General features: G+C 38.5%; 2 protein-coding genes across 2 annotated transcripts in view; both read left to right on the forward strand.

Annotated features, from left to right (window-relative positions):
• TTPA (alpha tocopherol transfer protein) overlaps positions 1-7,231 on the forward strand; it is a 33,134-nt gene extending 25,903 nt beyond the window's left edge. The window contains exons 4-5 of the mRNA XM_018058466.1: positions 1,663-1,773; positions 5,209-7,231. Of these exons, the coding sequence (XP_017913955.1) occupies positions 1,663-1,773; positions 5,209-5,397 (300 nt within the window). The 3' untranslated portion in view covers positions 5,398-7,231. The remainder of the gene's footprint in view (positions 1-1,662; positions 1,774-5,208) is intronic.
• GGH (gamma-glutamyl hydrolase) overlaps positions 9,840-24,457 on the forward strand; it is a 32,191-nt gene continuing 17,573 nt past the window's right edge. Inside the window, exons 1-5 of the mRNA XM_018058467.1 lie at positions 9,840-12,176; positions 14,162-14,276; positions 16,961-17,011; positions 20,502-20,586; positions 23,404-23,542. Of these exons, the coding sequence (XP_017913956.1) occupies positions 12,068-12,176; positions 14,162-14,276; positions 16,961-17,011; positions 20,502-20,586; positions 23,404-23,542 (499 nt within the window). The 5' untranslated portion in view covers positions 9,840-12,067. The remainder of the gene's footprint in view (positions 12,177-14,161; positions 14,277-16,960; positions 17,012-20,501; positions 20,587-23,403; positions 23,543-24,457) is intronic.

Here is a 24,457-nt window from a genome sequence, read left to right on the forward strand (position 1 = left end):
TAGGAAGTAGTACTTCACTCCAGTATTCTTACCTGGGAAATCCCATGGACAGAGGAACCTGGTGAGCTATATAGTCCATGGGGCTGCAAAGAGTCAGACAAGACTCAGCAACTGAACACGATCACACACACAAGTACATTTATTAGAAGATTAAATAAAATTTTAGAAGAGATACATAGAATTCAATAACGGTAAGAAGAAGTAAAATTATTATTTTAAAAAGAAAGAATGTTGCAACAGAGTGAAAATATGTTCAAAATTTCAAACCACAGAATTCATACATTTAAACAAGAATGTGATGAGTTTATCTGTCATTAAAATTTTGTTCCTAAATTAAAAATTGTCTCAAAAAATAATATTGATAATGATAATATACAACACAGTATCATATAGGTTTGGTTGGCATAGATTGAACAGTTCTTTCCAGAAAAAAATAAGTCTTAAAAATGGCCATCATCTTTGACACAGTAATCCTACTGTGGAAACCTAGCCAAGGAATAATCTTAAATATAGCAAATACTTTGTATGTAATAATGATAGTTTACTATGTGCTGGATACATTACTGATTTTTTTAAATGCATTACTGTTTAATGGCTACACCAAAAGCTTATGAAATATGACTATTTTTTTCCATTTTACACATTAATTTACTATGTCAGAGAGGTGACATAGCAATGCCCAAACATACATATTTTGTCAGCAGTGAAACAAGGATTCCAATCCAGGATATCTGGACATAAAAACTGTACTTATAAACATCATTTCTTTTGTATCTAAAGACCATTACTACAGCACTGATTTTTTGTAGAAGAAAATTAGAAACAGCTTATTTATCCAGGAATAGGAAAAGGATTACTTAGATGATGATACAGTGACTTGATAGACTATGGCTTCAATATTTAAAACCCACTATGTTTACAAAAATTGTGTTATGTCAGTGAAACAAAACAAGGTGCAAATTATTTAGAGAGCATAATGGCAATTATGTTTAAAATAAAATTATTCATAGAAAGAACCTGAAAGGAAAAGTGACAATTTGGTAACACATCTCTAAAAGCTGTGTGTTGAAAAAAAAAAAAGAAAAGAATTTTGCATAAAAGAACCTTGGCAGGAAAAAATTAACAACTCATCTTTGGTTAGGGAAACTATTGATAATGTTTTTCTTTCAATTCTTAACTTTTTAACCTTAGAAAAAAGCCAATATTACTTTGATATGAAAGACTTATACCTATATTAAAAGTTTAAAAGTGAAAAAAAAATTCTAAGTGTATGTTTATTGTACTTTTCTTTTGAAGGAAACTTTTTTTTCCTCAAAATAAAAATTTGAAGGGAAAAGTTAAATATAAATATACAAACGATGCACTGATTTTTCAAAAGCACATTTATATGTGATTGGGGGAGATATTTTCTGTGTCTTATTTATGAAATATGCATGTATTTCTTTAAATACTTTGCCTAAGCTACATGGTGAAACCTTTTCTTACTCTAGAGACAGCGAACTATAAAGCAGGCTATTGTGTTGATGGCATAATTTTGAAAATAAAATCACACTTTAGGTATTTCTGTACGTTTAGCAAGTGTTCAAAGCAGGGGTTTGTTGATAGGATCACATATTGATTTATGTTTTGTTATTAACAAGCCGTTTTCTTTATTTTCAAAAGGATTCCTTTCCATTAAAAGTTCGTGGTATCCATTTGATAAATGAGCCAATAATTTTCCATGCTGTTTTTTCCATGATTAAACCATTTCTGACTGAAAAAATTAAGGAACGGGTGAGTAAAACACTTTCAAATCACTATTCTTTATGAAACGTTCCACTCCTTTTTAAATTTAAGAATAGCTCTCTTATTTCCACCCTTCCCCTGACACACACAGAGCATCATCCAAATGTTTTGAATATTTAACAATCCAACTACTTTTATAAATAAAATTTTCTTCTTAATTAAAAAAAATCAAATATCGGATCTCGCCGTCTATGGGGTCGCACAGAGTCGGTATACGACTGAAGCGACTTAGCCGCAGCAGCATACATGGTTGGTGAGACTGCAAAATGATATATTGCCTATAGGGGGCAGTGTGGCCATAGTTATAAAAATTATAACGTTCACATTTCTGAGATTTTTTCCAAAGATACACTCATGGGGCTTCCCTAGTGGCTCAGATGGTAAAGAATTCACAGGCTAATGCAAGAGACACTGGTTTGATACCTGGGTCAGGAAGATCCCCTGGAGGAGGGCAGGGCAACACACTCCAGTATTTTTGCCTGGGAAATCCCATGGACAGAGGAGCCTGGTGGACTACAGTCCATGAGGTTGCAAAGAGTCAGACACTGCTTAGCAATAAAACAACAACAACAAATATGCGCTCATAACAAAACTATATATACTATTCATTGTAGCAAAAGATTGGAAACTATCAAGTGTATCATGAGGGAACTGGTTAAATAAGCTATGATACACCTCCACAATGGAACACAGTAAGATTTGCAGGATGTATTGGGAAGTGAAATAAAAACATGCAGAATAGTGTTTATGTTATACTACCTTTTGTATAAAAAGGGAAGACATCAGAATCTACAGTTATATTTGCATAAAAGTTATCCTCAAAAAGGATATACAACAACCAAATTGTTTACTCTGTGTGGAACAGAAGAGAGTTATGGATGGAGTGGATGAAGTTAGGGTTGGGAGCAAGACACTGTCTTGCTGTCTTTTATCTTGTTTTGATTTCTAGTCATGTGAATGCATTATCTATGTAAATAATAAAAGTACTTACATTAGACATGTGTAACTAAAACTCGCAGTACCCAAAGTATGTGACTTAATGTCATGTTTTATTACCTATCTTGTGGAGTCTTATCTCAGGTGATATCACTTGGAATTTTTCAAGTGTTGACAATAGAATCTGAGTTCCCCAAAATGGCAACCATTCTTCTGCATGAATCTGTAAAGGATAACTTTTTTTTTTTTGGCCATGCCACATGGCTTGCAGGATCTTAGTTCTCCGACAAGGGATCAAACCTGTACCCTCTCCAGTGGAAGTTCAGAGTCTAACCACTGGACCTCTCCAAGGAATTCCCTTAAAGGATAATTTTTAGAGCATAATATTTAGACAAATGTTGGCAACATCTAATGTAAGGACACAGGTTTTAAAGGCTTTGATGATTTAAATCTCAAAAATTATTTAAATATTAGTACTGATAATGTGAGTAATAACATATTTGCACTTTTAGAAAATATATTCTTTCAGATTCTGAAAATGTATTATTTTGCATCTTCTCAGAAAATTATGACCGTAGAGCTTCATTTGAGGTTTTTCAGTAGTTATTTCTGTCTGTATTTAAGAAGCACCACCCCTATTCTTTCATTTTTATAAAAGTCAATTTTTGTTCATTTTTTCCTCTCTTCAATATAGTTTGAAAATAGCTGACCATCTCTGTTGAACTCTGAAAGACATAAAAATAAGTATTTCTATTTTGGGTTATATTTTGGATCACAAAAATCCCAAGATATAGCAATAAATTGAACCTAGTAAACAGGAGAACATGAGCAAGAAAAGAAGAAAAATTTAAAACTGAGAAGTTAAGTGGAGCATTTCAGTGGAAGTTAATTGTCATGAAATAGATTTTCCAAAATGAGGAGGGCGAGGAAGACCAAATCTTGCCACTTTCTCCCTTTAAATGTTTTGGCAATACTCTATGAATGATCTTATTTCCTCTTTCTTGAAGAGATAGTAGAATTTTTTAATTAAACATTTCTGAAAAAATCAAGAATTGGGACTGTGAGGTTCCTGAGTACAAGAAACTTATTTCATTCATCTTTCAGTCTTTGTATCCTAGCACATGAAGTGAAAGAGGAAGTCTTAGTTGCTCAGTCATGTGCTTTTCTTTGTGACTCCCTGGACTGTGGCCCACCAGGCTCCTCTGTCTATGAAATTTGCCAGGCAAGAACACTGGAGTGGAGAGCCATTCCCTTCTTGAGGGGAACTTCCCGATCCAGAGATCGAACCCAGGTCTCCCATATCGCAGGCAGATTCTTTACCATCTGAGCCACCAGGGAAGCCTCAACCCTAGCACATAGTAGGTGCTTGTTAGCAGATTGAATTTACAAACATGAACCCTAGCAGATGAGTAAAGGTTGTTTATATATTTGTAACAAGATGTGCTTTTAATCAAAGGTTCCAAGCCTTTAACTTCAGGACATTATATGATGAATTTATATAGTTTAAAATGTTTGAAAATTTAAGTTCTCAACCATCATAATTTCTCTTAATTTTTTATTAGCCAAGACTATATGTCAACTGTACCACATAAATTATTCCCCACATACCTAGTTGTGTGCTCAGAGGTATGCTTTTGATAAGAACTAATAAAAAGAAACATACTTTTATCATCTATAGAACTATTTCAGGATATTCCATCTTTTGCTAAGAATCACCAATACCTTAGTAGGGAACAGAAGGTATAATTTCTAAAAGTTATTCTTTGTTTTGGCTGTGCTGGGCCTTTGTTGCTGCGCAGGCTTTTCTCTAGCTGTGGAGAGCAGGGCTGCCCTCTAGTTGTGGGGCGCAGACTTCTCACTGCAGTGGCTTCTCTTGCTGCAGAGCACAGGCTCTAGGGTGTGGGGGCTTCAGTAGTGTGGCTCCTGGGCTCTGGAACACAGCTCAATAGTTGTGGCACACAGGGTCAGTTGCTCCTTGGCATGTGGGATCCTCCTGGACCAGAGAGCAAACCTGTCTCCTGCATTGACAGGTAGATTCTTTACCACTGAGCTACCAGGGAAACCCCCTGATAAGAACTAATAAAAGAAGTACACTTTAATCATCTACAGAACCATTCCAGGATATTCGATCTTTTGCTAAGAATCACCAATTCATTAATAGGAAAGAGAATGTATGAAATGATTTTATTTAGTTTTAAAAATCTACTTTTGAGAGAAAAAGTATCTTTTTATAAATTCTGAGTAGTCGTAAGGATGCAAATATAAGAAAACAGTAAGATGCACAGCTTCATCATAAGCACAACCTAAACATAAGTAAAATTACTGGCTTCATAAGCAGAGGGACAAATGATGTCGTATCTGTACATATTCTTCTGTCTTAGATGTGATGAGAAGACCTCATTTTATGATGTTGAGTTTCTGCTGGAAATGCCTCTGCTATACTGGGAGGCAGAGAGCGTATCTTCTAAAACATTTTGTCTGTTTCAGATTCATATGCATGGGGACAACTACAAGCAAAGCTTACTCCAGTATTTCCCAGACATCCTTCCACTGGAATACGGTGGTGAAGAGTACTCCATGGAGGACATCTGTCAGGAGTGGACAAATTTTATAATGAAGTCGGAAAATTATCTCAGCAGCATTTCACAGACAGTTATAGGAGAAGAAGTTATTTAATGTGAAAGGTTTTTGATTAAAAATTCATGACTGAGATCCTATCTGGTTATATGAATGAAAGAAAAGGAATCTTTAAATTAATGCTTTGCTGATTTTTTTTTTTAATGTAAAAATCTTCTAACTTGAGCAATGTGGGTATTTGGGAAACTTCTTTACTTTATAAAGTATCTTTTCTTTACCTTAGAAGTAATTAAATGTTAGTATACCTTAAAAGCATAGAAGATATTCCTTTTTTGCCATTTGAAAGAAAGTTATCTCTGAAGTACAGTCATGTGTACTTTTGTGTTTCTCAAAAGTTTTATTTTAAAAACTGATTACATAGGTTTAATTATAAATGAATAAATAGTCCACTGAAGAGAAATATTAGCACAAATCAACTGACTATAAAAATCTATTCATACTCTTTTTAAGTGTGTGTCAGATTAGACTACAGTCCAGATTGAAATCTGAACACAGTGTTACATAGTTATTTCCATGGGCCAGCAAAGTAGTTCACCTCAGGGAAATTCCATTGAGCATATTTGCACAATAGAAACTTTTGACTGAAGTCCATATGCCATAAACTATTATATGTTGCATCAGGTCTCTATGAAATTATTCATGGTGATACAATTAACTCCATAGAAATTCAGAGATGGAATAATATTTGGTTGCCATATACATGGACTCTATTTTTAATTGAACAGAACATGACTACACAAGGGGAAGGAAATGTTTACATTGCAAAATCACTGTCAGTTACATCTGGAACTTTTCAGACTATGCATGAAATAATCTGGGTTTTACTATATTATCAGAACATTCTAGCCAAATCCTACAATTCATATTTACTTAAAAAAATCAGTAGATAAAATGTGCTGTTTGTACTGTAGCTATGTTATTGCATATTTCATTTATTGAGAAAGATATGTCAATATAACTTTCAATTTATGACAATTTGTACAGTATTTTATAATTTTTGAATTTTATTTTAAACCTAATGAACGAACACAGGATACAAAATTTGTTAAACATTTTTTAGCTTAGTTGGGTTTCAACATTAATCATACAATATTAGCTTTGTGAAAGACTATGTAAAGGCTGTTTTTCTTTATAAGAAAATTATTCTAATCAGATGAGCTGGTACTTGTGATTCTTTGTATATACATCTGTAAAAAAATCAAATGATTATGAATGTTCTTTAGAGAACGTCTTTGTGATTTAGCATTGGGAAGCTAACTGTACATTATAATTTTTATTTAAAAAATTAGATCATGCTTGTTTTCTAAAAAATGATAAAACCTTCTTTATAAAATCATAAATTTAGAACTGTTTAATTAGAAATAACAGCAGAATAAAACCATTTAAAAAGTGTAAATAATAGCAACAACAAAAAGCTCTAGTTTACCCAACTTTTATTCTTACAAGGTTTACATCACAAAGTTCCACTTCATTCACATTTTGGGAACTTAAACCACTTTCTTCTGACTCTATAAAGGAATGATTACTTTAGCACAATAGATAGTATTTTTAAATGTCTTTTCATTATTATTCATTGGTGATGTTATTAATAGTAAATAGAATTAAAGTAAGTCAATCAACAGAAGTACATTTCATGATAGGATTTTGACTTTTTATGAAATGCAGCAATTCACTGAGGAACATTAAAAGAACAATGTAAAATGAACAGGCAGTTTTATAAGGTGGCAAGATAAGTCACTATTGAATTCTCTATTATTTTACAGTAATTGCACCAGAAGTGCCTTTTAAAAGACTAACATGTGCTCATTGTTTCTGAACTGCACGATAATGTATTTGCTCTAATATTGTTCAAAACAAAATAAAGATTTTTCACACTATAGCTGTTGGTTTTCCATTTTTAAATAAGAATACTAGGTATTCTTTTTCAAAAACTGCTTTTCCTTATAGAGAAGCTTAAGAAAAAAGTATCACCATCCATCTAGTTGTCCTCTTTATACATTTCAATTGCAGACTGGTTTTCCCCGCTGCTCAGTTCAATACCACTTTTCCTGGTGGTGTTATGCTTAAAGTGACCATAGATTAATTTCTTAAAATTAAGCAAAGCATACTTTCAGAACTTAAAACTTAAGTGAGAAAAGCCAGAGTATGTCACTTTATCAGATAATTTGATTTGGAGACTATCAGCCCAGATCATGATTTCAGATTATCAATATATTTCCCTTACAGAAATAACACAGAAGTCCTAGAGCAAGTAATAGTTTTGCTACCCACCTAAATCAAGCCAGCAGCTCACAAAACTGGTCAAACATACAAACTTCAAACTCAGCAAACTAGTAAGGTGATGTCTGAAATACTTCCTGGTCTCAGGTGTTGAATTTTGCCCCACTTGGATGCTATGGGAGAATTATGAGTTACAGAAATGAAACCGGATATGATGGCAGTAAAGTGAGAACTGGCAGCAGGACCAACCCCACCCCCACACTCAGGTTCTTGTGGTCAAGGGCATTCACTTCCTAACTTTCTCCCTCCCCTACAGCCAGCACTTGATTGACTACTTGCCTCTTCTCTGTCCAAGTCAATCATATCAGTCTAATAAATATCAACAAACCAGAGCAGACCAAGAGATCTGGTTAAAAAAAAAAAAAGTTGGTGAATTAAAATACCATCTTCAGCTGGACCTATTTTGTTAAAGGTAAAAGGAGTTGGGGGGAGAGGGATGTCCCATACATCCAAATGTTCATGACCTTATTCCAGAATTCAGGTCTAAGCAAGTGGGTGTGCCTGGCTTGAGCTTGCATGCTAAATTGCTCAGGCTCCTCTGTCCATGGGATTCTCCAGGCAAGAATACTGTGGGTTGCCATTTCCTCCTCCGGTGGATCTTCCCAACCCAGGGATTAAACCTGCATCTCCTGCACTGGTAGGTGATTCTTTATCACTGAGACACCGGGAAATTCCTAGGAGATACAAACCTCCACTTAGAAAATAAATAAGACATAGAGATGTCATATATAACATTTTATTGTAATAAATTTGTATGGAGTCAGATGGTTACTAGATGTATTGTGGTGAACATTTCCTAAGGTATGCAAATATCAAATCAATTTGATCACACTTAACATACTCTTGTACATCAACTGTATTTCAATATAAAATAAACAAAGGCCTTTTCTTCTGACTCCAGGATCAGGGTCATCTATAGGTCTATTTTCTCTTTCTTATTAGAGTACTATTACATATTTCTGTTTTTTCATATTTTTAATAATATTTTATGTTGGACATTGTGTTTAGCTGTAGAGTCTCCAGGTGATATCTTCCATCAGCGACAGCTCTTCCTTTCGTCAGGTATCACGAAAGCCTAGTAAATCCATCAGGTCTTGAGCTGGGTTGTAGATTTGAGGATTCAGGCTATCTCAGGTTCATTCCCATTCTTGATGATTGATCCACTTGGGTTTTTTGGTGTCTTGGATGTTCTCCTTTTTTCTTAACAATTCCTTCAACAGATGTTTTAGTGGTGGCAACTGTGTGTATATGGGGGTGAGGTGAGGTCACTGCCATGACTTATTTCTCTTCATTTCCCCCCTTATCTCCTTCTTTCCCTTCACTGTCCTCTCTTGAAGGGACACTACCTGCTTGTCAAAGTGGCTGCTTCATCCTCAGAAGCAATACTTATCTGAAGTTGCCATCTCTGGCTTCTTCCTGACAGCCAATACTAACCCTCCAAGAGGGCTTCCCAGGTGTAGGGCTTCAGCCTTAAAGAACCCACCTGCCAAGGCAGGAGCTGCAGGAGACACAGGTTCCATCCACAGGTTCCTCCCTGGAGGAGGAAATGGCAACTCGCTCCACTATTCTTGTCTGCAGAATCCCCGTGGACAGAGGAGCCTGGCAGGCTACATTCATACAGTTGCACAGAGTCAGACACTACTGAGCTCCTGAGCACAGGAACATACAACCTTCCAAGACCGAGGCTGTGCTCAGTATCCTGGCATTTCATGTTTGACATTTTCTTTCAGGGCTTGATTTTGCCTATGCTTTGTCTAAATTACTTGCTCCTCTTTCCTCGTTTTCAAAGAGGAAGCCTTGCATCTTCTCCTCTCAGCATTGGAGTCTTGCAGCAGTAGAGAAAACTTGCTGGAGTTCGCTACTTAGCAGTCTTCCTGTTAATTTGATGTTTGTGGTACCCTCCATCTCCAAGTATCGTGAAAGGCATAAATCATGTGTAACTTTAAATTCCTTGTATATCTCATGGTTTTTCTTAAGATCTGTAGACAGATTCTGGCTTAGGCCGTTGACATAAGCCTCTGGACACCAGCATAACTTATTTGTTATTTCTTATTGATATAAAATTAACTCTGTTGATGTGCCATATGCCAAGCTGCTTCAGTCATGTCCATCTCTTGGCGACATTATGGACGGTAGCCCACCAGGCTCCTCTCTCCACAGGACTCTCCAGGCAAGAATAATGCAATGGGTTGCCATTTCCTCCTCCAGGGGATCATCCTGACCTAGGGATCAAACCTGCATCTCTTACAGCTCCTACATTGGCAGGCGGTTTCTTCACCATTAGCACCACCAACTCTGTTGATAACCAGCTCCAATTTATTAATTTTCATGCATTCTAAATATCAATTAATTATACAATTTATTCATTTTTATTGATAATGATTTAAGTTGCACTTAATATTTCACTATTACAACAGAATGCTACAAAGAACATACTTGTATATGTTTATTTATTCACACATGTAGGCATTTCTCTAGGGCAAATACTAAGTCTAAAAAGTGCTGTGCTATAGAATATGTGCACCTTCACTTTTATCACATATTGCCTAATTGCTCCCAAAAACTGTTGTAATACAACTCTACCAGCAGTGTTAAGAGGATTCTTATTTTTCTACACTCTTATTATCAAGGGTTCACTTTTTTACACTTCTGTCATTCTGATGGATGAGACATACTATCTTTTTTTAATCTGCATTTCCCTGATGACTAGTGAACCTTTGTCTTTTCATATTCTTTTCCTAGTTTTCCATTAGGTTGTTATTCTTTCTTGTTCATTTTAGTTCTTTGTGCATGCTAGAAATAAACATCTTTGAAATTCTGTATTTTGTAAATATATCTTCCAAATTTGTGCCTTATCTTTAATTCATTTAGCTAAACAGAAGTTTTAAAATTATAACATCATGAAATCTACCATTTCTTCCACTAACATGTCATTTTTAAAAAATATGTTTTCTGAAATTCCACCAACGTCCTGGACACACAGTCCTATATCTTCTCATCAAAGTATAACAGTTTGTCTTTTACATTTGTATCTTTACTCACCTAGAGTTTATTTTTGTATATAATGAAAGGTAATACTTTTTTCCTATGCGGACAGACAATTGCTCCAGCACAACAACTTCATACTGGTACAAAGTTTCCTCATCTGTTCATCTGAGTTCAAAACAAGCCGAATATGCAGGGCCTTTCACAAACACATCCATTCAGCTTATAGTTCACCACGCCCTTCCAGAGCAGCATTATTATCTTAACAAAGCATACGACATATTGCATTTGCTCTTCTCGAAATATTTTCACAAATCCTGTTCTCTCTTTTCCTTACAAAATTGCAAACTTCTGAGACGAAAAAACAAGGCATTGCCCAATTAATCTTTGCATCCTCTATATTTGGCATTGACTTGATTATCAAATACTCTTCAATTTTATTCTGATTTTCACCCTTATAGGTGGGAACTCCCAGTCAGTATAAGCCATATCTTATATTTAGGTTTTCACACAGAAAAAAAAGCTTACCTTTCATCTACTAGCCCACCCAAACAAGTTCAGTGTTTCTAAATCTTTTTTCAAATTTTAAACAGAAACCTCAAAAAAACTCTTAGTGATTAGAAACCCAAGTGACCCTTTGTGCCCTGTTGTAGAACAGTCTGCACTTGGGCTTGGCATCAACATTAAAGTTAGAAGGCACCGTGTGCGGGTCTGGCCTGGACTTGTTTTTGTCGTGATGCCAGGAGTGGGCCCCTCCTTGACCCAGTTCTGAGCTGGGGCGATGCTCGGGGGAGTGTTCACATCCACCGGACTTTCCTCATCTTCTCTTCGTTTGGTCCGAAAGCCTCGACCTGCACGCAAATGGCAGGATGCGAAAACTACCTTCCAAGTCACCGACCATCCCTGATGGAAAGCGGGGGTGTCCAACTCCGCCGCCAGCATTCCTCAAGACGACTTTGGGCTGGAGCAACCGATGGCTCAAAGTTCTCAGGCGACTTCTAGAACCTCTCGCCAGCCTCCCCCGCTGCCTGGTTACCAATCAGGTCAGGCGGCAATCCAGCGCTCCCCATTCGGCCGCTGGACCCGGCGCCCCAGTTAGTTCCGGGTGACTTCAGGTCACGTCGAGGAAACAGCTGAAAGGGCGGGCTCGGGTACGCGAATCCCACCGCACTTTCCTGAGCCCCCGCAGACGCCGAGGGGCGGGCTGGGGGCCCGGGGTCCGGGCGGCTGAGGAGCAATGGGGTAGGCGCGGCCTCTGCATTCCCGGAGTCGCCCGCCCCTGCGGCCCCAGCGCACATGCGCCCGGACGGCCTTTCCCATAGGCCCCCGCGGCGGAGCACCGCCCCCGCCCGACGCCCTCGAGCGGCCAGGAGACGGCAGCTGCCTCACCCGGCGGCTCGCCGGTAGAAGAGCCTTTGAAAGGCGGCGGGAGGCAGCGAGCGCAATGGCGAGACTGGGTCACCTGCTGAGCGTGTTGGGTCTGGTTCTGTGCGGGGCGACGGGCCTCGGTCTGAGCGCCCCTCCCGCGTCCACCCCCAAGAAACCCATCATCGGTAAGGAGGAGGCTAGGGCTGGGGCTGGGGCTGGGGCTGGGGCTGGTGAGCCGGGAGCGCGCCCTGGGCGCTTCCAGCTGCTGCGCTAAGGCAGGTGCATCCGGTCCTGGAAACGTTAGGGTTAGTACGTGTGCCTTCCTAGCCCAGGGGTCAAACCATCATTGAGATCCTGCTGAAATATACCTAGGTAATGCTCGTTGATTTCCCGCAAATCCTTGGCTCTTAAAATTGGAAGGGAGGAGCATGCACCGTGAAGAATCCTGAGGATATGGCAGCCCACTCCAGTGTTCTTGCCTGGAGAACCCCAGGGACGGCGGAGCCTGGTGGGCTGCCATCTATGGGGTCGCACAGAGTCGGACACGACTGAAGCGACTTAGCAGCAGCAGCAGCAGCAGGAATTTCTGCGGAGGAGGCCATGGCAACCCACTTCAGTACTCTTGCCTGGAAAATCCCAGGGACGGGGGAGCCTGGTGGGCTGCCGTCTATGGGGTCTCACAGAGTCGGACACGACTGCAGCGACTTAGCAGCAGCAGCAGGAACTTCTGCTAACTAAACCTTCTGTATGCATGCATTATCTTTATTAAAATTTCACTGGTTGAGGGCTCATCTCGAGGAACAATGCAAAATCGAATTGACTAGATAATTGAGAAATTATGGTATACCTGGCCTTTGTCGTCTTTGGCAGCGGAGGGCAGCCGTGGCTCCTGTGATCCTAGTAGCAATTCTGTTTTATGTTAAAGTAAAACAAGTCATTTTTCTTTTTCAACACACTTATTTTCTATAAAGGGAGTAAAATCAATTTGCATCGCCAGAACAGACATTTAAGACTGGGGCAAGGAAAAGCAACCCTGGAGAAATCAGCTCCTATTTGAAATGTGCAAATAAGTAATTTGTGGGCGGACAACTAGAATTGATTTCATTTTAGCTGGTAGTATTGTTAGGCCTTTCATTGTGTTTCTTTCCCCCCCTTTATTTCCCACGAAGATGGGCACTGTATCCTGTAACTAAATAGAAAGTAATTGAGCATTTTTTCATGGATATTGGTAGTGTCCATTTTCATATGTGTTGTGTATCAATATTTGAAACTTGAGATGCATTATTTCAAAGGGAGTTAACTCAAAATGTAATCCTATGTAGGCTTGCTGGGTGGCTCAGTGATAAAGAATCCGCCTGCCAATACAGGAGACGCAGGAGATTCAAATTTGATCTCTGGGTCAAGAAGATCCCCTGGAGGAGAAAATGGCAACCCACTCCATATTCTTGCCTGAAGAATCCCATGGACAGAGGAGCCTGGCAGGCTACAGTCCATGGAGTGGCAAAGAGTCAGACATGACTTAGCTACTGAGCACATTGCAAAACAAAACTACACAGGATGTTTTATATTTTGATTACAATGTTTGTTCCATGTTATCTGGTAAAATATATGTGCATTTTACTATGTGTAATCTATACCTCAGTAAATCTGAGTAAAGTTCCTTGAAAAACAAAACAAGGGATGCAGAGAGACCTTTTAAGGGGCTATTAGAATAATCCAGGTTGGGGGTGTAGGCAGGATGTTTTGTTGCTTGGATTAAGATTGTTTTGATGGTGTTGGAGAAACATGCATAGAGAATTTTTTCACTCTTTTGCTTTGTTGTCAAGGAAACCATGTGCCTCTGTGTGTGTGTGTGTGTTTAGGGAGGGGCCTTCTGCTGGATTTAAGGATTGGTACTCTGACATAGATTCTAGCTTGTGCCAAAGAACAAGCTTTGGGGGCTTATTTGGCCTCCTGGATGTGGCAAGAGAGGAAGCTACTTACAATTCAGATCAGCCTCCACTACTCCTTTTCCAAATCCTATAGATATCCTTTCAGGAGAAGCTTTATGTGTAATTCTGTGAATTAAATGAGTGAAGAAGTGCTATTTCTAGGGTGATATGTTTCAGTTTCTGAGCAGGAAAAAAAGGATATTACTTGAAACAGAAACATTATTTTTTTTGTAATTTAGGAATATTAATGCAAAAGTGCCATAATAAGAACATGAGAGCCCTGGGAAAATACTACATTGCTGCATCCTACGTGAAGTTTCTAGAGTCAGCTGGTGCAAGAGTGGTACCAGTAAGGTACGATGCAATAGTTTTTACACTGAATTAAAAAAAACTGCAACTTCCGTTTCCTCTCTAAAGTTATCTTTTATCTCTAAAATGAATGCTTTCTCTCTTACGATTGCATTATTCAGGCACATTAATGTTATACCTGGTTTTTGCCCCAAATCTAATGCTTAGAGTGTCTCATTAAGTTGTTCAAAGTGTGAAGCTGCATCTTTCTATCATATCATTAGAGCTGTGTCATGTATATTAGATAGAGAATGAAATGATAAGTTCCTTTACTCCAGAAAAGGTGATCCTCATCAGATATTACAAAAGCAATGGAGTAAAAGCACTTCTAGATTCACCAGCTTCATTCCATAATATTAGCGTAAAGAAACATGTAAGGAATCAAGGAATATTCTAGAAGAGGACTTTTCAGAGACCTTCCCACCCCACTTTAGAAGTTTGGAAATGACTAATACAGCACTGTTGCTTCGATATTAATTGCAGGTATTGCGATTTTAAAGGACCTACATTATTTTTGTGGTGTAATGATCTAAGGAACAATCAAATGACTCGTGTCATATTCATGACATGACATGATAAATGATTCATGTCATTTTGATTTGGAAAGACTTGAATTTTTTTTTACAAAAGCCTTGTTGTTGTATTGATAATATCTTATCACCCCAAAATAGTGTATTTGAGGGTCTTCTAGCACACTCACCTAATCTATTATAAGTGGTTTCACACATAAAACACAACTGTTTGCTCAGGAAAACCTGTTATTGTAAGTAATTTCACATTAAAAAATGGTAACAAAAGTAGAACATTAATACTCAAAATGCAAATACTACAATTTTGAGAATAGTACCACAAAATGGTTTTATCTTTAGATGAACATTTGCTTTTGACATTAGTCTTCAGTTTTTTCATAGCAATCTAATTTTTTCAAATGAAATCTTCTTTGGAACTTAACTAACAGCAGAGTTTTAGAGCTGAGGTGGAGGTTCTGGACAGTCCTCCAGACAACTTGCAAAGTTTTGATCCTGGAAGCTTTTTCTGCAAGCTGTTCATTTAGAAAATAAGTTTAATAACATGGGTGGAAGGTGGGAGAGACGAAAGACAGGTAGGCCAGTTCAGAGATGTGAGTGGGTTAGGTGTGAAGCAAGGAAGGCTTGGCTTAGAGCAGTGGTTGTAGAATTGCTAGGTAAATGTCTTTAAAAAAAATCAGTAAGACTCGATGACTACTAGGATGAAAGGGCACAGGGAGGAATAGACAAGAAAGGCAAAGGTTTTGAAATGGGAAGTGTTGAAACTGATGACTTGCAGAATACTGAGATTTATGACTGAGATGCTGAAAACATGGCATACAGGTTAATTTCCAGCTTGGATTCCCAAAGTTCATTTTAAGGTATATTGCTCAGAATTAGAATCATGTGATTCTATAAAAGCAGTGTAATATGTGGCAGCTAAATTCCCAGAGCAACCTGCAAAGGATTGCCTAATGTAGAATGAGTCGTGATCACACTGATGATGTTGGTTGGGTTTATTTCTGAATTTCGGATGCTGGGGACTGACTGCTGCAGTTCAGAAGGAAAGAGGAGGTGGACAGGAGACCTCAGCAGAATCCTTGAGCAGGCGAAGGTGCCCTTCAGGGGAAGGGCCCTTCAGAGGAAGCAGGTGCCCTTCCTCCTGTCTGGCCTTCACCCTCTGGTGCCCGGTGCACTCAGGTTATTATAATCTCCTGCCCTAGAACTGGAGGGACCCAGAAGGTGTCCACCTCCTGAGAGGTGGCATGTGGCAGCCCACTGGCACTTTTGGTCTAAAAATCTGTTTCATTTGTAGTGTTTAAGGTATGTACAAATCAGGAGACTTCATAAAAGTCTGGATTTCTGGCCTTTATTTTTTTTTATCACCGTTTTCTGGAGCTAATTTTGAATAGAGCAAGAGCTGTCCATTGGCAGCAGTGCCTGTTGCTCCTTTTCATGCTCCGAAGCTGTCATTTGCCATCATTACTAGACGTATGCTGTTTTCTTTAAAGAGAACTTATTGAGGGGGTCTTGCGTTTTAAGAAAGTCTGACAACATGCAAATGTCATCTGTGTTCAAAGAACGTGCCCTGGTCTGTTTTGCCTTCACGGTCTCTGAGACACCTAAGTTTGTGACCCCCGTCCCCACCTCACAGTTAAGCCCCTTAATAGTGATGCATTGGGCCCCCAAATTCAGGCATGGACAACATGGGAACCGTTTTTTAGAATGAGTGAAATGACCAGAGCCCGGCTGCAAGGCTACCTGGCAGGAGTCCCTGGAGAGCAGCTGATTCATCTCAGTCCATTTGAGCTCCTGATGGTGGTGGTTGCCCATCCTGATTTAAATGTCCATTGGGAAGATTCTGTGTCCTGACTGGTCCCCTCTTTGTTGACATAATCTGGGGAGATTCACCTGGCAGAACGCTAGGACTCAGCAGTTTCCCTGGTGTCCCCACAGCTAAGACTCCGTGCTCCCAGTGCAGGGGGTCTGGGATCCATCCCCGGTCAGGGAGCTAGATCTGATACGCTGCAACTAAAACCTGATGCAGCCAAATAAATAAATATTTTTTTTAGAAAAGAATTATTTTCACCTGGCTTTTAAATATTAATGTGGTAGCTTTATTTAGAGACTTTCTTTCTTCAGTTTTGGGAATGGATTTTTTATAACTATTTTTATCATTTTCAGGCTTGATCTTAAAAATGAAGAATATGAAAAGCTTTTCAAATCTATTAATGGGTAAGTTGCCAACATTGCTTTAAGACAGTATATGAGGTCTAAGTGATGCAAAAGAGTACATATGAATATAATACATGTTTCTAGGTAACTATTTTTCTGTGGTATAAATGTTAGTTTTCTGAGTTATGTTATAGAAATTATTTTGTTGAGTGATGCAAAAATCCTGCTGAGAGAAGGCAGGTTAAAAAATAAATGTTATATAGTAGATAACATATTTTTTTTAATGTACGACATAATTTTTATTCTTTTAATGCTTGTCTTAAAGGCTTTGAAGCCACTTTGGAGGCCATGACATACTGCTTGCTTAGGGGATTTATGTCTTAAGACTTAAGATATTAATTGGTTATCTTTCAGAAGGTGATTTGAATAGAATTTGGTAAAAAGTTTTATATCCTCTAGCTTCATCACAAAAGATATGATTGCTTAGCTCACAGAAAAAAATCATATGAAAAAATGTGAGACTTACTCATAATTAAAGGAAAGCTAATTATAACAATTAAAAACCACCAAGTTGGCAGAAAGCAGAAAATGTGCTGATGTGCTAAGGTGAGGTGAGGGTATGAGGAAACAGTGTTCTTATACTTTATTTGTGGGAGTTGTTGATGCAAATAAGATACAAAAAATCTACATTACGGAACAGAAGAAAGTTTTCTTCAAGCCATACTGAGGACTATAGCCCAGGAAGAAAGTGCTTTGGAAAAAACACTGTGTTATATCTTGACAGATCAAAGAATCTACGTCAAACATGACAGGGTTACATTCCTTCCAGGTTTCAACAGAGACGTGGCCAGCAAGTCAGCATGACCTTAATGTCTGGCAAGGGAACCTTGGAAGGACTAGGTCTTGGAAGGACCACTAGCATGGGCGTCATAGGAAGGGCAGCCATATCTTCAGAGTGGACTTTTCTTTAACTTCTAGATAATGCATTCTTTTCTTAATGGTTAAAGCAGAGGTACAGTACATGTTTGATGGACCATAGACAGACTGTTCTTATTAGCATAAAGTTCCAGTCAAATCATGTATAAGTCAGAATGACTTTCCCATACTAGCTCATGCTAGCTCATAGTAGGTGAAAATTTCTTCTATCAGGGTGGAAGTTAGATAGTCTTTTGGGGGCAGTTTTATAATCTTTTGAAATTAAAAATGCACATACCATGTGACACAGGAAGTGCTTCAGAAGGAATTTTATTTTACAAATATAATCCTCTCCTTTAACATATACACACTACTATATGTGAAACAGGGAACCAACAAGGGTCTGCTGTACAGCCCAGGGATCATACTCAATATTTTATAATAACCTATAAGGGAAAAGAATCTGGAAAAGAAAACCTAGTCACTTTGCTGTACATCTGAAACTAACACAGCATTGAAACTTGACTATATTTCAATAAAAAGTAAAGCGAAAAAGGTATAGTCCTGTCTTATATGATGACCTGGGCCCAAACGTATGTACTGTTGTATTGTTTGAAATACCCCTGATTTGGAATCCATCCACCCACCCATCAGTTTGGAACTGGGTTAAAAAATAAACTATACTCATATGATAGAATATGGTTAAAAATGAGGGTGTCTGTAGATGATGCCCTGAATCACTGTTGTAACCTGAATAGTGTGGTATTGTTACACGAAATAAGCAGGGTGCACAGAGGTGTGTGCAGTGTACTCCCTTTTGCTCTTGTTTTTGAAGTTGGGGTGAGGAGACATGCATAATATATATCAGGTTAACACAGCAAATCTTAATGGTGGTTTTTTCTGCTTGGGAGTGGAATAGAGGGAGTCTATCTTACTGTAAAGCTTTTATTAAAAGAACTTTTAAAAATGAAAAATAATTGTTCATTTTTTTAAAAAAGCTATGTTCAAAGCTATCATTTGCATTCAGTTCAGTTTAGATCAGTAAGTATTTAAAATCAGTTCAATTTAGTGAAATATTTACAATGCCTGTTATGTGCAGTGTACTTTGGCATGGACAAAGATAAGTCCAGGAGAGACCATGAGATAGCACCTCAAAAATAAAGTGAGCATGACTCGCCTCCCACTGTAAGAACCACTTTTACTGAGCCCTGTTATGCAGTGAACCCTGTACTGTTTTGGGGGGACGGTGCAGAGATGAAAAGGTGGAGCCTTGCTTTCAAGGTGTTTGTCAATCAGGAGGGACAGTCAAGTTTTACTTTTGAATGAACTGAGGTTAAACATGCCAAGTTCGTTCAGAGGCAGCTTTTTAAATACTGAGTCAGTGAAAAGGGAGAACTGCTAATGAGTCTTCATTAAGCCACTTTCCTGCTCGGTTTTGTGGCAGATGCTCTGCCTTATAGTTTTGGTATTTCCTCCCAGACCATGACCTTACCAACAGCAAGAATTGCCCATCTCTGACTTTCCAGGCTAATACCTATTACTGAATGAACAACAGTCTCAAAAGTGATATTTCTTACCTCTCAAATTAATATTTAAGTACTTTTAAAAATTTTAATATATTTTGTCCAACCTTTGTAATCTGTTTAGAATGTCCTTAGTTACTTTAAGAGCTCTTTAACTTGAAAAGTTGAAATAAAAATAAAAATACTTTTCTATATATCTCTTCTATTGGTAGAGTCCAGTAGTCAGATGTTTGTGACGCTCTTCTTTTTTTTTCTGAGAAGTTTTTTAGAATTGTCATAAACATGGATAATATCATATAAGAAATGAATCACCAGTCCAGGTTTGATGCAAGATATAGGATGCTTGGGGCTGGTGCACTGGGATGACCCAGAGGGATGGTATGGGGAGAGAGGTGGGAGGGGGGTTCAGGATGGGGAACACGTGTATGCCCATGGCAGATTCATGTTGATGTATGGCAAAACCAATACAATATTGTAAAGTAATTAGCCTCCAGTTAAAATAAATAAATTAAAAAAAAAATAAGAAAAGAATTGTCATTGTGTTCTTTTTCAAAATTTTCTGATGCCATTCTTATTTCTGAAGAGAACTCAGGGAAATAATAATAAATGAAAATTTTCATGGATATTCAATTCTAGCCTATTGTATTTTTATGACTAGTTCATTCTTTATGGTTAAAACAATTTTTTGTGTGTGTGTGAGCCAAGACTGACTCGTGGATATGAACCTGCAGTTCATTTTGGCATCTCTGATCATCTTAATTTAAACTTATTAATAGCTATACTTAGACTTTTATTTCTACTTGATTTCTAGCTCTGCATATTCTTCCCTTGCCCCCAGTTTCTTTTACTTTAACTTATCCATACTCTATTTCAAACATAGACTTGTTTATCCAAGAAGTTTGGTAGAATATACACAAATGCATTGTTAACGGCAATAATTTACAAATAGGTGGGATTGTAAGTGTTTTATATTTTTTTTGCCTAACTTTTCTCATTTTCTGTAGTGCTCTGGCTGCTTATGTAATCAAGAAAGGTTGTTTTAAAATAAAAAGATTGTTGATTTTCTGGGAGGGAGGAGACGTTGAAATGCACCCTATTTGATGTTGTTTCAGAGTTCTTTTCCCTGGAGGAAGCGTTAACCTCATGAGGTCAGGTTACGCTCGTGTGGCCAAAACGTTTTACAACTTGTCCATAAAGGTAAGTCTCAGTTATTTCTTATTATTCTACGTGAGTTTTTGTAATTTTCCAAAAGGGTAATTCTTCTTTAAAGGACGTGGTGGTACTTCCTTCACCATTTTGTAGTCTCATCACCCCTTTAACATTTGAGGTGCTGGTTCTTCTCCACCCTGTGGCAGTTCTCAGCTATTTTCTGGTGCATCATTTAATTCTGGACTTCAGGGAACCCTCCAGTTCTGCTGACCAGCCCTCTGTACTCGGGCTCATCAACGTGAACCAGGCACTCATGGTGGCTGAGTAAGCAGTCTCTATTATGTACTAGGCGTTGTTCATAGGTTGTTAATTCTCATCTCCCCTCGCAAGCTGCCCTTAACTCATCCAATCCTGTTTGACCTTGCTTCACACTTACCTTGGACCCTAAGGCTCCACGTGTAGTGACTTGTGGAGCCTCTCGGCTTCTCTGTAACCTCACATTGCGCCTGCCTTTGCATCATACCTTAAACTCTTGGGATTTCTCCCTGGAACTGTTAGCAGCAATTTTCTAATTAATCTTGCTGGCCCTACCATCTATCCAACCTTAAATAATTCCCTAAGAAACTGCCTTTAGCATGTGAGATACTTGTTGGAAAATGTTGACTGGCTTGGCTCAATGACATGTAGCCTTCTGTAGTCTTTGAGTCAAGATAGTCTTTGAGTGAAGAGTGTGTCCACAGCCCACCTTTTCCAGCCTTTGTTTGTGCAGGTACTTGCAGTCAAACTGGTGTTTTCTAGAACATATCCTGTGTCCTACTTTCAGATCTGCTTAGTCTGTTTCTTTCTACCTCGTCTGTCATTTGTGCCTTAGCCAGCTTTCAGGGCTAAGGGTTGTGCACCTTATGGGGAGATGTCCCTCTACCCCCGCTGGAATGGCATCCTTCTCGCTCAACTTTTAGAGTATTTTGTTGTTGTTGATCAGTCACTAAGTCATGTCTACCTCTTTGTGACCCCATGGACTGTAGCCCGCCAGGCTCCTCTGTCTGTGGGATTTCCCAGGCAAGAATACTGGAGTGGGTTGCCATTTCCTTCTCCAGGGGATCTTCCCGACCCAGGGATTGAACCCTCATCTCCTGCATTCTTTACCACTGAGCTACCGGGGAAGCTCTCTGAGATTAAGGGGCTTTTATCTCAGAGACTCAATATCTTGAAGTTAGCTGTTGATGTCTCATCAGATTGCATGGTTCTGATACCCTTCGAGGCATTCCTCGTTTCATACCATATGGTTCTGTGTACTTAGTACCTGCTCAGTGGACATTTTTTGGAAAAACTAATGAGCAAAATTGAAATTTAACAAAATTATAACAAGAATGATTTAAAAATGCATTTGGGAAGCATATATATGAATATTATAAAGTAACTCTTCACCTTTTGCAAATAGAGACTTGTGTAACCTGGTTTGTTCAATTAGAAAAAACACAAAGGAGTCACCTAGCTGCCCAACCCATAAGACAAAAGGTTTATTTGACAACTTGAAGATTTCAAAGCAAAGAAAAAAGCTTAGCAATCTTGAACTTCCATTTAGGTATAGCCACTGGGGTCTACAAGCCCTCAGAAGAAGCAGCCTTCAGAAGTGATTTCTGTTAGATCTATATGGTTCCGCTCTGTGTCCTTTGTTCTGCCGATCACAACAAACAAAAGATGTGGTCCCAGCAAGTGGGGATTTAACATTTAGTCCAGAGATCAAATTTGGTACATATGGAAACAGCAATTCTGTCTTCTTTTGTGTTTATTGTTAAGTGAATGCCATAAGACCTTTCAACATAACATATTCAATTCTAACTTCTAAAAGTAAAAATTTCCTATATTTGCATACAAAGTATGAAGATCATATCTTGAAGTAGAAAATATAAGAATTAATATTGTTCTAGATTTTTCTTACTGAGGAACAGAAAAAAATTCCCTAACATTTTCTGTATTTAAAATGCGTTACTGGAGTAGGAAATGGCAACCCACTCCAGTACTCTTGCCTGGAAAATCCCATGGACAGAAGAGCCTGGTGGGCTACAGTCTATGGGGTTGCAAACAGTCTCGGACATGACTGAGAGAATGAGCGCGCACACACACACCAGGTTATATTTTACAGTCTATGCAGGAAAACGACTGTTTTTAAGGAAGTTACAAAACCCATTTTTGTAACTATCAGTACATATGGGTTTAATCTTTAGTTAATCAGAAAATTCTGTCACCAGAATACTTTTTTCCCAGTCACACTAGTCATTTTAATTCCCTCAGAGCCGTAGTACGTTTGTACTTCTTTAGTTTACTCTGTGAAAAGTCAGTACTTTTGCTTGCTGACTATTTCCTTCCTTCCAAATTATGGCTTTCATCAGATTAAATCTGATTGGCTGAAGGCTGTTACTATAAATTCTGAGATAATGGAGGGAAAGGAAAACCTCCATTCAGAGTAGTTTCGAACCTGGACAATCATTTAGAACAATAGGATTTGTACACAATGTATAAATAGGCATTTATCTAGCATCATCTTCCATATTTACAGTCCCTAAATGATAACATGTGTTGTCTGGTAGTTGACTGGCAGATGTCTGTCTCTTTCCCAGCGCAACTGAGTTTGGGTAGTTCCGTAAATTAAACCTCAACTGTTATGTGGGTGCTTGGTCTACAGAGAGATGAAGTGATAACCAGCTGATAGAAGAGAAAATGCTGGCCTACTACTATTGATCTTGGAAATTCCTTAGAAATCCATGTGTGACTCAAATGCCCATCTTGTTAGGACAAACTGAATGTATAAATTTTATTATGAAAAGTTTGAATAAGCTTAGTTTTTCTCTTTACTCTGCAAAGAGTTTTGGCGAAGGAGACTATTTTCCTGTGTGGGGCACCTGCCTTGGATTTGAAGAGCTTATTTATCTGGTCAGTGGAGAGAGCTTATTAACCCTTACAGATACTGTTGGAATTAAACTGCCACTGAACTTCTCTAGAGGTAAGAATTTTCTTTTTGCTCCTTCAAAAAAGTAGTAACTGGGTAAGATTAGTAAGTTGCAAATATCCAAGTCAAAAAGTGTTTGTTAATTTTTAATTTATTTACACAGGCTGAAGGTATAACTCTGTGTACTGAGTTATAAAGATGGCTTAAGGGATTTTGCATGTTTATAACTTAACTGCTTCTAGTGATATCAGGACCATGTATAATGAAAAACTCTAAAATAAGACCTGGTTTTGAGTTCTAACTTTGTTACTTTTGCCTTGGGAAATCATTTAACCTGTCTTAACTTCTACAAATGATTTCTAAAAACATTTAAGGTGTTTTGTGAGGGTTAAATAAGACAGTGTTTTCTGGGTACTGTCCTAAGCACTTTAAACATAACTCTCGTAAATGTTAGCTTCAGTCGTGTCTAACTCTTTTCAACCCTATGGACCATAGCCCACCAGGCTTCTCTTTCCATGGGATTTTCCAGGCAAGAACACTGGAGTAGGTTGCCAGTCCCTCCTCCAGGGTATCTTCCTGACCCAGGGGTTGAATCTGCATTTCCCCCTTGGCTGTGTACTTTGTTTTGACCCCAACTGGGGTGTACTCCACTCTAGTATACCCTGGAGATAGCTCAGGCTCCAGGTAAAGGTCATCTCCCTGACCAGACTACCCTTACATCAGGTACCAGCCTCTAGTCACACCCCAAGGCTACTCACACTTCTGATCAACTGGCCATGAGTTTGGGGATACCCATGGATTTAACGAAGCTTCCCAGGTGGCTTCCCAAGTGGGAAGCTTTTTTTTTTGAAAGTGGGCCAGGCTTGGGGCTGGGTGAGGTTGGGGCACAGGGGCTGTGATGTAACTAAGGCCAAGAGAGGGTGCCTGGGTGGGGGGCTGTGGGCACTCTCTCTCTCCTCCTAGGTGGAC

The sequence above is a fragment of the Capra hircus genome, chromosome 14 (genome assembly GCF_001704415.2).
Source record: "Capra hircus breed San Clemente chromosome 14, ASM170441v1, whole genome shotgun sequence".
Lineage (NCBI taxonomy): Eukaryota > Metazoa > Chordata > Mammalia > Artiodactyla > Bovidae > Capra > Capra hircus.